The 13,554-nt window shown below is 47.7% G+C and overlaps 1 protein-coding gene across 1 annotated transcript; it reads right to left on the reverse strand.

The window, feature by feature from the left end:
• Window positions 1–313: 313 nt before the first annotated feature.
• On the reverse strand, window positions 314–13,097 carry LOC119444878 (neprilysin-3-like). Its single transcript, XM_037709222.1, has 2 exons — window positions 11,370–13,097; window positions 314–772 (listed from the first exon to the last, which is right to left on the reverse strand). Exons 1-2 carry the CDS (start codon window positions 13,095–13,097, stop codon window positions 314–316), a joined length of 2,187 nt encoding a protein of 728 aa, XP_037565150.1.
• Between the last annotated feature and the right edge of the window lie 457 nt (window positions 13,098–13,554).

Below are 13,554 nucleotides of genomic sequence, written 5' to 3' on the forward strand. Positions count from 1 at the left end.
ATCGTCTTTAATTAGCGAGCTGCTAGACGTTCATCAGTGGCAGAGTTACAATAGACTATTGCTTTACCTAATTATAGCAATATGCAAAATCGCGTTTATTATGTACATGAATATCTCGTATTGGAAGGGAGGGAATCGATTCCGTGCTCTCAAATCGCTATACACGTAAACAATAGAGACGCTGAAATCGGTCGTCAGTGGACGAGTTAAACGAAGTTGGAGTCTATAAACTAGGCTGCGGTAACATGTATACCCTGCTGCCGCAGGGACCTTTGTCAACGATATATCTCGTCAGATTTGAGTCCTATTGATTTCACCACAGGGGACACTTGATGATGGGATTCATAGGAAGTCCAGGGTGGCAGGAAAAAGCGTTGATGAACGGAGCCTGGTTCGCCACGGCCAGGTTGCATCGAAGAGCAGCGCGGCCCTTCGGCGCACGCTCTCCGCTGCATAGAGAGTAGCACCAAGAGAAGAAGAACAGTCGCTCTTCGGACAGCTCTTCAAGTCCCGGCAGAACGAGAGGCTGGTAAGGCGCTATGTCTTTTCTGGCGTCGACGTAGGCCTCGTAAAGCGGCGCCAGGCCCAGGGCTTCAAGAACCACGGGCAAAAGCACTGATGAGGCTTCGCCGTGCGCCGTTGTCCGTGCAGCCGACCGGAAGCGATGGAGCCTTTGGCTGTACGGTGCGCTGCGTTCTTCGAGCTCATTCGCCTGCTTTTCCAGGCAGAGCGCTAGGTCCTTGAGATTTCGCCCCGCGTCACTGGTCCAGAACTGCATGTTAAAGGGAAAATGAGACATCCACCCAATTGTAGCAATTGCTACAAAGGAAACGCATACGGGTTCCTCGAAAGAAAAGCCCCGCAGTTGAAGAAAAGTTCGCATGCTGTGAGGCTTTATAAAAATTTGTTCCGCACATATGAGCGGACGGTTAACAATAACAATAAGAGGATCACGCGTGCGCTTTGAAAATATAGATCTCGTATTACATTGTAATTAGTTGTAATTAGCGTGGCGCGATACCCCACCTGCTACCGCGACTTGCTGCCCTCAATAGGGGCCACTGCACGATAAACATAATTGATGCACAAACGTAAAGTGCAATAGCAAACTCACACAAGTTGTAACATTTTTTAGCTGCTGAACGCCTCTATGTGCCTCTCCATTCTGAATCCTATGAGGCGGGAAGCGAAAAAGCTTAAGTCAAGCACCATAATTGATCTACCATACATTTCCAGAATATACGTCTTTGCATCCAAGTATCGCTCTGCACAATTTCTTTAGGCGAAATTTTGACTTGTACAAAAAAATGTGCACAAGGAGATATCATCGAGGGTCATCCGCGTTAAATATGTAGTGAAGAAAGCGTATGCTGCAAATTTGTTGAACTAGTAAGAACGTCGTTGTTGTGATGAGAGAGAAAAAGGACCGGAAGCGCTAGATTTTTTGTTAGTCATAATCGTATGACGAAAATTGACAATGAAACCGAAAAAAGCATTGGAGAAATTATTGGCATGTTTTATTGAAATGTAGAAGTAATAAGCAAAATTGAAATGAAACTGTACGAAAAGATGACGTTTCGCCGCGGGTGGATGCCGAATCCACATCTATTACGTGTGCGGTGCTTTGGCTATCTTCCTGTTCAATTTCTTAGGTATTTGTATATGTGTAAACGTTAGCCCTGAGAGTGTTGGCCAGCGTCGCTTAAGGCCAAACCGACGGTCATGGATCACCCTTTTAACCGCATGTGTCACGTAGTACGTGATCATTAGGAACAAGCAGTTGAAAAACCGACTCCCGTAGCAGCCTTGACGCCTGTTGAGGCTGCTACGGCTGCCAAAAGTGAGGCTGCCAAAACTGAGGCTCTCGCTATGCAAAGATCGAGAAGCATAACGGAGCCTTGGTACGCACTTCCCTTACCTGATTTGTTTCTTTTGAAGGAATGTGCCCTTAGCTCCACGAATGCTTTATCCTAACGCTTACGCTGTTCATATTCCGTTTAAAAGGCGGAGTTAATTTTTGGTCATCTCGGGAGCACTGCTTGTGCTGCTTACCGTGCATGATGCAGTTCACTGCGACAGAAAAAAAATCAGTGGTGACTTAAGGCCGACTTACGCTCGAGACGCCCGCCGCAACGCCCGCCTGCCGCACGCGTGCGGTCGTGCCAAAAACTGCAAATGGCATACACTGGTGCACAAATTTCAGCTTACACTGGATCCTGCACATGCAATGTAAACCGAAATTTGTGCACCAGTGTGTAACTTGCGCAGTTTTTGGCACGACCGCACGCGTGCGGCAGGCGGGCGGCTCGAGCGTAAATCGGCCTTTAGCAGTTAACGCGAGATAAATGCGGTAGCATTACGTTGCACCTCTTTAGCTTCGCAGATCGTTCTAGCTCACTCGACACACGTCCTGCCTCTTTGAACAGCAGAGTGCAACATACGGTGGTCTGGGGCAGAATGAGGCGATGGTGCACGGTGCTTCAGCGCCGTCGCCTTTTTCCTCTCTCAGCGCCATCCGCAACTGCGCTGCTCTCTTCCTCCTTTCCAGCTCCGACTGGCTTCAAGACAACCGACGCTCATCTACGATCTTTCAATGATAACCTCTTGTAAGCTCTCCCATCCCCTCCTTACCTCTACCACGTGACCGGCTTCACACATTTCACACGCATACACTTTTTCCCCACTCTGACTCATAATGCTAACGCATTAAAGCAATAAGGTGTGTTTATAAAGGTTTCTGTTCAGTAACACGTAATATAATGAGAGACTGCAAAGGGAATACAAGAACGCTGCGAGTGAATAAAGCAGTAAGTATGGCTTGAGCGAGCTCCGCATGCGTTTCGACATATTTAAAAATGGGTGCCTCTCTCGCTACGGTAATCCAATCAATCAAATCTTCATTAAAAACGATTAATTACAAAGAAAATTATATATGCATACAGGCAGCACCCCACAAATCCTCTCGGAGTTGTGCGAGGGGTCTGTAGATTAAGAAAAACTATTAGAATATCACTAAAAATCAGCCACACAAAGCAGGTGCATAAGTATAACGGTAAGGCTAACAGAACACAAGACGCACGAGTTGCGGAGAACTGCGAAGAAACAATAACACACAAAACTATAAAACTCTTGCAAGTTGCAAACAAGGCACGTAAAGCAATCATTAAGCAATCGGTAGTTAGTCGCAGTAAATACATTGGTCACAAATTGTTTGGGCATAATTGCTATTAAAGCTGAAATGTACGAAGAGTTTGTTTGAATGCGCGAAATGATATTATTGAATTGACACTGTATGGTAGTTCGTTCCATAGTTTTGTTGCGACAAATGAAAACGAAAATAACCCATAACTTGTTTGGATCACTGGTGCTGCTAGAGAGTTATAGCTGAAGCTGATTTTGTTTTATATGCAGTTGGTGAACTTGTGAAGTTTACTGAAGAACGATAAATATACCAGGGGCTCCAACTACGGCCCGCGGGCCGGATCCGGCCTTCCGCACCGGCCCGTGGCCGGCGGAGGCCCATCCGATAACGACAGGACAGCAGGCGGGCTGGTTTCCCCCGCTAAGTCCCCGCTGTGCCACTGCCTGATAGCAGGCCTTCTCTGCAAAATCGTGTGCTACTGCGATTCTTTCGAGGCGCCGACTTCACTGCAGTTACAAACGAATGAGGCAGAGTCGACGAATCAGGAGCCTCATACGACCATCACATGAGGAGCGTGACGCTCCGATTGGCCGATCCCACGTGCACCAAAGCTTTCTCGACTTCGCCCAGGCGCGCTGGACCCACAGATCTTTCGTCATGCAGCTTTTAACCCGCAAACTTACAGCGTGTAAATAGCTGTGTATAGTATAAAGCTTCTTTCTTCAGTTCCTAGCATGCATGCTGGAAGCTTCAGTCCGCAGCATTTGTGGTGCGGTATCAGGCGAGGACGTCTTTAAATAAAGACTGTCCACGTACCTCTTGTAAGGGGGTAAACTAAAATCTGTCCCAATGGCTAAGAGACACTCATGTTCGAACTTAAAAAAAAAGCCCTTCCCCTGTCGAGAAAATGGGCGTAAGCGAAGCTTGTGGCTGCAAGCGATTCTGCAAGCGGAACGCCTGCGACTCTGTCGCAGGCGTTCCGCTTCATTTTCACTAAACTCAGAGTCGGCGGCTCATCGCTGACGTGTGGCCTCAACATCGCGCTCCCGCAACTCGGGGTCCGTGGCTCTTCGCTGACGTTTCGCTTGGGCTTCGGAAGCGCTCACGCTAGAATCGGACAAGCTTGGCTTACCCCCATTTTCTCGACAGGGGAAGGACTGGTGATTTTGTCTCCGTGTTCCACGTGTGGCAAGGGTAGTTCAACGGCTCGTTACAGGTCCTCGAGCCCACAGGGGTATGTGCCATTGAGCTGGGACCCTTTCTACACTATCACCTGGATCGGCCCACATTTTAGCGTGACACCACCGCCACCACGGCCGAAACTTGTGAGCCTATAAAGCTTCGCTTAAAATGTCGCAGTTCCGCACGAAAGGTGAGGCATTGATAGTGATAGCAAAGTATTAGACAACTACACGAAGTAATTATCGTAGTTTTATTAGCCGTATATATTGCAGTAACTATTCGCTTAGTAACTAAATTAACAAGCATGGTGTCACGTGCTCACAGGCAATATGAACAGCTCTCAATTGATGACCGCGAACACTCTCCGTCATAACGCTGGCGTGAGAAGAGCGCTGGCATAGGGGAGCGAGGGCTTCGTGTTGCCGCTCACTTCAACGCGTCTTCGAAACTTGGGATTCGGCGCCCTTTAACACTAGGCGCGCAGGAAAACAGCGCACAACAAGCCACCACGCATGTCGGCTCGCCCCATCTTTGCAGCCACTGTAGATTAAATCCAAAGTAGGACACTTTGCTGCGCACTGACCAGCCACGGCCGGGATAGAGGAGAGGACGTGCGCTTGCCTCTCCCCCCCCCCCCCCCCGCAACGCTTGCTTGGGAAGACGGCGCACGTCAAGCCACCATTCTTATCCGCTCTCTCTCGCATGCTTACCCTTGCACCTAAAGCATACGGCGCGCAGGGTCTTATCACACCTGGAGTTTATACGAAACCTCACGACGACGGCGAGAATTCGGCTCGACGGAATCTGAGTTCGCAGACGTGACGTATCAAACGTCAGTTCAATGGCTTAGCTGCGGAAAAGATTTGTCTGGTGTCTTTAACCTTAGGAAAACAATAAATTGCACAAAAAGATCGCCCCGAGTCACTACTGTGCAGTTGCGAGTAGCTGTGTAATATGGCGTTTTGCATCGACTTAACTGACCCCATGAATAAACTGACCCTATGTGAAGCTGCTAGGAGGGGCGCCATTCGTTGGTTACCTGTACAGGGACATAAAAGGCTTCGCGTCAAAACTGCGGTTTTTTGTGACGCACGTGAAAAATTTGAAGGGGGAGCATTTCCGCTGCTGTCAGAGTATAACGCGCAGACTAATACATTTCCTTCGCTATTTGCGGCAGGATTACTCAGCCAACTGCACACTAAATTTCCCGAGCAATTCAGTGACCTTGGTGTCAGGAAGAAGGTACTACAAGTGTTCCAGAATCCTGTAGTTATGATGGCAATGCTCTACCAGGCTCCTCTCATTTGGAAATATAATTACATCAGTGAAACGACATCTTGAAGTAGAAGTACAAACAAAAAAGCTAATCAATTTCTATAAATTACTAGGCTCTGAACCGTTCCCAAACTTATAGCAATTGGTTAATGGCTAGTTGCGGTTAATTTTTAACCAGGTTAACTGCAAGGTTCAAAAGACCAAGATTAGCTTTGCATACCATTCCAAAATGCTTGGGCGCACCTGCAGATATGTCTTGAAGTAACTCGCCTTTTTAAGGAATAAGGTATACAGTGACTACAGCAATGATTATTGTTCATTAAGGCAGTGTTGTACGGAACGGCGTTCCTGGAACTAGTTCCTTTTGCGAGGAATGGAGGAGCGCCACCGTTCCGTTAAGGGTCGGTGGAGCTGTAGCTGTAACTAGTAATTTTAATGAAGGAACGGCAGAGGGAGCGGCGTTCCTTCTGTATACGTTCTACGACATTGAACAGACGCACGTACGTACGCAGCACATCATGCAGGGCGGATGGGCGACGGCGTGAGGCGCAACTGCCGCTTGCCTGTCACGTGACTATAGTTCATTTTCTTTCGTGAGTTCTCCGATACATTTTTTTATGACTAGGCTTCAAGATTGTCACGTGACGCTCCCTCCTATAGTTTCTTTCCTCCATGCCGGCCCGTCGGACGCCAACATTGAGATGTAACTCTTGCTGAATTCAAACAAGGGTCTTTACTAAATTGCGAATATGTATTCTGGACATTTTTCCCACTCATATTGCAATACTGCACAAGCATTCATTACACACCTATGTATTGTTCCTTTCGATGTAGTTTCCTGCGCAATAAATTTAATTATATCCTCCTAAGACCTCTTGTACAGTTCATTGCACATTGCCTTCAACTTTTTTTCGAAATTCACTCGGAAGTGATTTTGCAAAATATTCACTCTGGGTATGAAGTACGGTGCATGTGTAACTGTAAAGAAGTGGTTTTCTCATATTCTTGTCATCCGCTTTCGAGAAATTTGATAATTAATTGGTCTCGACCTCTGTGTCGTCCCAGACGGCCGAAAGCAACCTCGAGGCGTGTTTCGAAGTCACCGAGAATGCGTGAAAATACCGGACGGGGCAGCAACATGGCAATGTACTACACGTAGTTCCATCTTCATCTCAGCGTTTAAACAATTAAATGCAGTTTTTACCGCAGCTAACATGAGGAGATGATGGAGACAGTAATTTTTTTTTTCACGTACATGAAGACCGATCTTTCGACATCTATTCGTGGTATTGAAATTTTAAAAATTGTTTTGCAATTTCAAAACATGACAGCAGACAATAAAAACCACCTTGAAGAGCGATTATTTTCCGTTGTTGTTTTCGGGTCTCAGGAGGATACTGGTCCATGTGAGTAACTTTCTATTTGCCCATCTGAAGCGCAGTATCTTGACAGTGCATTTGAAGACCGAAGTGGAAATTGCCGTATGTGTTGCACTTGTAATAGACGAGCACCAAAGTTGCAGTTAGACATGTCTGGAGTATGCCCGGTGCTCCCTTAAAAAATTTGTCTCGGAGCGTTTCTTTGGATTCTTTTTATCTCCAGAAAATCTGCCGCCGGCGATCTTCAAATTCGTATAATATACGTAGTTCGATGCGAGTTTTAAATTGCTCACTTCGTTTCGTCTCAGGATTATGCGACACTCTATTTTAATTCTTTAAAAATCAAATGTAACGTTAATCTAACGACACGTTCCAATGTTCGAAGTGTAACTGTAACGCGTTCCTTTCGCATTAAAGGAACTTATAACAGGAACTCGTTCCAAGATTGGGAAGGAACGAGGAACGAGCTTTCGTTCCTGTTTTAGAGGAACGTGTACAACACTTCATTAAGGGCATGCCACAATATGTAAAAATAAGGCTACATGGCCGCGATCACAGAAAACCGAAAAAAAAAGACGTCCGAGACGAAATGCCTGGGCCGCCTTTGCGCGTGAACACTGAGGATTGTTCCCTCGTTGTCCGCGCACCCACTGGCACATAATCAGTGACCCAAGTTGCGCAAGGTTAATTGAAGAGTGGCACATACCCAGGGCATTCGTGGCGCAGCTCGCTATAGCGTTGGTGCGAAAGACACCACTCACTGAAAAGCGGTAATGGTACATTCGGCCGGTCGAAATGCAGCCGCGCTCCTCTGCCGTGCTTCCTACTGGACACGCGGCGCCATCCAGCGGCGCCTCCGTAAAGTCCGTGCTCGGCGCGGCTTCGATTCCGCCGAACATCGGAGACATTTAAACGATATTCTAATGCGCTAGCACTCTTAGGGTACCTCAGGCACTTTCCGGGGGCAGTCTATCTATGTGTCTATGTATGTTTGTATGTAACCGTTTTCATCCCTACCTGTGTGACTTGGCTAGTTTGTGGTCGAATCGATAGCGCATCGGCCAGCTGTGCTGAGGGAACAGGGCTCGAAACCGACCGTCGGATCAGTTTTGGTCACTGAGCATGTGGCGATGTGTACATACGTGCCGCTCTTCAACGAACCTCTTCCACGCCGACATGGGTCACTGTATAGACGCGGCACTGGGTAGGTACCGCCGTTCGAAGAAACTCTATGACGCAGACTTGGAGCACTAGGTATGTGCCACTCGGTCTGTGCTGGTCTGCAATGAATCTCTTTGATGCCACCTTGGGTCACTAGATATGTGCCAGTAGGTGTGTACCTACTGGCATTGCGCAATCAAGGTGTACAGGAGGACTACATGAATATATTGGCAAATATCTAGAAACATTTCACAGCTACCTTGGTTCTCCACAAGTAGAAAGTTGCCTATCGAGAAAGGAGTCAGGCAAGGAGACAGAATCTCTCCAGTGCTATTCACTGCATGCTTATAAGAAGTATTCAAGCCATTAGACTGGGAAGGCTTAGGAGTAAGGATCAACGGCGAATATCTCAGTAAGCTTCGCTTTGCAGATGATATTCTCCTGTATTGGTAACTTTCTACTTTTCTTGTGGAGCAACACTGCGGACGAATTACAAGTGATTAAGGACCTTAACCTAGAAAGTCTAAGAATTGTGTTGAAGATGAATATGCAGAAGACCGAAGATAATGTTCATCAGCCTGGCAAGATAACAAGAATTCAGGATCGCCAGTCTTTCTTCTTTCTGGGGTTTTAATTAAGTGCCAAAACCAGGGCCGGTATTTTGTAGCGATGCGTTTTTGCGCGTATCGCGCTTTGTTAGTGGTCAGAGCGATGGTACACTCGCGTTATCAACGGGATCAGCTGGCCGTGAGCGGTGGGTGATAAGACTAGTATAGAATAATTCATAGGGCATCGCCACAAAATACCGGCCCAGTTCTGACTATGAGGCACGCCGTAGTGGAGGGCTCCGGATTAATTTTGACCACCTGGGGTTCTCGTATCCCCTATAGAGGCTAGAGTATGTAAAGTAGTACATTTATCCAGGCCAATGAGTGACAGGGTACCCTGATCATGAGAAGGAAATTTACAGAAGAATAAAAATTGGTTGGAGTGCATACGGCAGGCATTTCCAAATACTGGCTGGGAGCTTACCACTGTCGTTGAAAAGAAAAGTGTACAATCATTGCATCCTAGCGGTGCTTGCATCCTAACGGTGCAGACACTTGGAGGTTAACAAAGAAGCTCGAGAACAAGTTAAGGACCGCACAAAGAGCGATGGAACGAAAAATGTTAGGCCTAACGTTAAGAGACAGGACGAGAGCGGTGTGGATAAGAGAGCAAACTGGGATAGCCGATATTCTAATCGACATTAAATGAAAAAAATGGAGCTGGGCAGGCCATGTAATACGTAGGCTAGATAACCGATGGACCATTAGAGTGACAGAATAGGTGCCAAGAGAAGGGAAGCGCATTCGAGGACGGCAGAAAACTAGATTGGGTGAGGAAATTAGGAAACTTGCAGGTGGAAATTGGAATCAGCTAGCGCAAGACAGGGGTAATTGCAGATTGCAGGGAGAGGCCTTCGTCCTGCAGTGGACATAAATATAGGCTGATGATGAGGTGTGCACCGCTATTCAATGGACGTCTTTGACGCCAACTTGGGTAATTGGTAATGTGCCGCCCTACTATGACGAAAAAGATCTCTTCAATTTCTCCGATGCTGAGCGGCGTGATCTAACCCACGGCACAAGGGTTCCTTAAGGACAGCAAGCCGATGCATTGGCAGGCTGCACCACAAATGCACTCGGTAAGTGCCGCTTTTCAAAGAACGCCTTTCACGCCAGCGCTTTAGCCAGCTGCGCCATGAATGCACTGGGTATGCGCCGCTCTTCAGTGAACCTCTCGCGAACTGGAGTCTCTGAGTATGTGCCACTGAGTGTGCGGCAAGCGTAGGAGCAATTCTCAGCGTTCGCACGCACCGGCGCCATGTAATTCGGAGGTCACGCACAGGCTTCGCGGCGTCGGCACTAGATGGAGCCCAGTGTGCTTAGACGAAGCGCGAAAGAGGAGTCCCGCTGCAGCACACGCCTCGTACAGCTCGTTTCGACGGTGGCAATACGTTGAGTCGCTATATTGGTTCAATGCTAACGCAGTATCGTCTACAGTCATCACGAGATGGTTACTGCCACAATTTTTTTTTGCCCACCCCTCATGTATGTAATGCCCGGCTTCTTGGGACCTTCGAGGTATTATGAATAAATGAATATAAAAAGAAGTTTGCAGGTTAGAAGGAAGACGCAAAATTTGGGGTGCGCGAATATTCGTAATTTCTAATACGAATCGAATAATCATTATGCTATTGGATTCGTGTTGAATTCGTGAATTCACTATTGGAAGTTGTCGAATATTCGCTTATTTCGAATATACAAGGGATAGAAACACTGCCTGGAGTCTCGAGGGAGACGGAACGATGGATGTGAGGGCTGTCGCGATTGATTCTGCTGCAGGATAGCTTCGGATGTTGCGCAGGTGCACCACACCAGATTGCGGGCGAAAACACGTGACAGATAATTTGTGCTCAATAACTTACCGTCATTCAATAAGAATGGCTCTCTTTTAGGCAGCCTAATTGCGAATTTGTACGGATTTATTACTTGGCCAGAGTCATCATATCTGCATCCCTTTAAATAGAATGTGCGCTGCTGTAGTATCGCACTCATCTCGATCAGCGAGCACTGTACTTGTGTCTGGTTACACGCTGTTCCCTTGTTTCAGTACTGTCATTTCCGTGATGACCCGCAAAAGTCAAAGAAGATTATTATCATTCCCGAGCTCCTCAGTTATTCGGGCGTTTAATTGTGAAAGATGTCACATACACGTGTCGATGTATATAACCCTGATTAATTTTTTTATCAAATGTACTCCGCGTAAACTTCGTATTTGATGTTTCTTCAGAAATGAGAACGTATCCGATATTATATTTCATATTCGGGGGTCGTTTTTCTCGAATTTATGTATTCGATTCTGAAATTTCACTATTTATACAGCCCTGCATGAAAGTCAATGCATGGTTGGATGGACTGGATATTAAGTATATAGTGAATATGCAAATTAAAATGAATCACGTTGTCTCAAAAAAAAAAAAGAAAGACAGACAGAAAGAAACGATTGCTTGCAGTGCAGAATGTTGCACGGCTTGTATAGTAGATGTAATATGTTGTAGGGTAGGGTAGTCCGTAAATTGTGACCGGCTTAGGTGATCCACCGGACAATCCCTCTCTATTAAGCTAACTAGTATGAAAATTTAATTTGAACACATAGGAAATCAAAAAGTCAACGATGGGACTCACTTTGTTTAGCCTAGAAGGCCTCTTTGGCTCATCCGTGTATTTGTCCAGGATGCGCATGATTCCTTGTGCGACGATGCGTCCAAAAAACCCGTAGTTCACCTCCACTGGTCCTTTGGTGTCCAAAGCAGGGGCAAAAGTGGAGCTTCCGGAGAGGAACAAAGCATTTGTCTTGCGGTTGTAAGCAGCCATAGCAACATACTTCCGCGGGTCGCTGGAGGAAATGCGAGCAGACAAGGACGCCGCTAACGTGACAGCCCCTTCAGCGCGTGCCCTGGAAGCTATCAGGTAAGAGCTCAGGAAAGGATGCTTCACGTCGGGACAACTCACGTAGTACTCGTCGAGGGCATCCTTGGCATCCAACGCATGCGGAAAAATTATTCTTGTTTTCAGGCGCCTCATAATTCTCCTGGTGGTGTTAAGCGACGATTCTCGAAGCCACCAGGTCGCGTTCGCGGCTTTCATCATGTAGTATTTAATGTTAGCGTACGTGTTGCCAATTACTCGGAGCGTCTTGCGCGTTACGGATGATTGAAAGTAGGGAACTGTTAGTCCGTGTCCGTAAATACGCAGGGTCATCTGGACGCAATACCACTGCGTGTAATCACCTACGAGAGGCACGACGCCAGAAGCTGTGACGATTTCGCGAATTACCTCCCACGCGATCAGCGTTCGCAGTTCGGTAACACTGAGTTTGTCGACAATGTTCTTCAAGAAATGTGTTGCACCTTCTTCTATAAGGACGTGAACCACAGAAGAGTGCCCCATGGTAACGTTTTTCATGACGAATTCGCTCCACTCTCGTTTAGTCTGCGTGTCGTTGCTGAAGAGACTTGCTTGTTCCTCGAGCCTCACGATGAGCATATTCGAATTGTTCCTCTTTTCAACGAGGTACTGGTGGTACGCAGCGTGAACGACGTCTTCCAGATCAGCGATAGTAACGGAAAGTGCATCAGCTCTGTCTCGGCCGATGCCGGCTCCTTGCAGCACCTTTAGAACGTGCTTCGTGTAGCTCTCTTGGCCAGGAAACGCCCTCTGCGTTTTCAGCCACAACACTGTCACTGCGGAGACCTCCACAGTGAGAAGGTACCTGCGCCTCCATACGAGCGCTTCTTCGACTCCTACCTGGTAGAACAAGGGCAGGCCTTGTACGAAAAGATGTTCGGCGATTTTCACCAAAGGATTGAAGTCGGCATCCTGGTCAAAGAGTCTGGATGACTCGACGTAAGACCTGAGCACAGACAAGTTGTCCTCGTGGCGCGACGACCGTGCCCTGCACAGCTGGAGAAACGCCGAGGCCTTCTGGCCGGCAGTCTGCTGCAGCCGCGGGACTCCTCGTGCCAGGGCGTGTCTGACGATGCTCGCCGTCGCGGCGGCGGCCATCTGCCGCATGACCACCAAGTCGGAGCCCCCGACGCTCGCCTCTTCCGTGCCCTGCACGCCGGCGCACACGTGCTCGTAGAAGTCAACGCACGGGCTCGTGTGGTTCGACCGGAAGCTCTTCAGAAGCCGCGCCGTCTCCTTGCAGCGGCCCGAGGAGCACCGGTGGCCCGTCTGGTTCGTCTCCGACTCGGCACGGGCAGAGCGCGCCGAGCCGCTCATGTGGAAGGCCAGCAGCCACAGTAGAACTACGAGAGTGGCGACAAACGCGACGACCAGAAGGCGGACGCAGTGGAGCGAATACTGGGACGCGGGCCGTGTCGGTCTTTTCAGATTTTCTAGCGCATCCATTGTGTCTGATTGTGGTTGCTATAGAAGTTGTTGTTGTTGTTGTTGCCTCAAAACGTGGATCGTACCCACGAGGGGGAGTGGCCGCACTAGATGGATTAAAACGTACACCCTATAACATACCACAAGGGGTAAAGGCGAACATTCAGAACGAAGAATTTGGCAAGAAGTTGAATGTCGAGCGGCGATGCCCAACGCTTTCGAGTTGATGATTGTAGTTTCCGCAATAAATGGCACAAACCAATCGTGGGTGATAGGTCAGGAATCAGATGGTAGCTGAAAAAAAAGATAACCTAAGTAAAATATAGGAATGCGGGACGGTGTAGTCAGCCTTGCGAGAATAAAAAACTTCTTTGTCATTGGGATATCACATTAGCTGCAGTGAAGAAGAAGTAAAGAGCGATCGCGTACTAATATTGTGAGAATGGGTTGAAAAGTAATCAACATCAACGTTGGAACG

Source organism: Dermacentor silvarum, chromosome 1 (assembly GCF_013339745.2).
Source record: "Dermacentor silvarum isolate Dsil-2018 chromosome 1, BIME_Dsil_1.4, whole genome shotgun sequence".
Lineage (NCBI taxonomy): Eukaryota > Metazoa > Arthropoda > Arachnida > Ixodida > Ixodidae > Dermacentor > Dermacentor silvarum.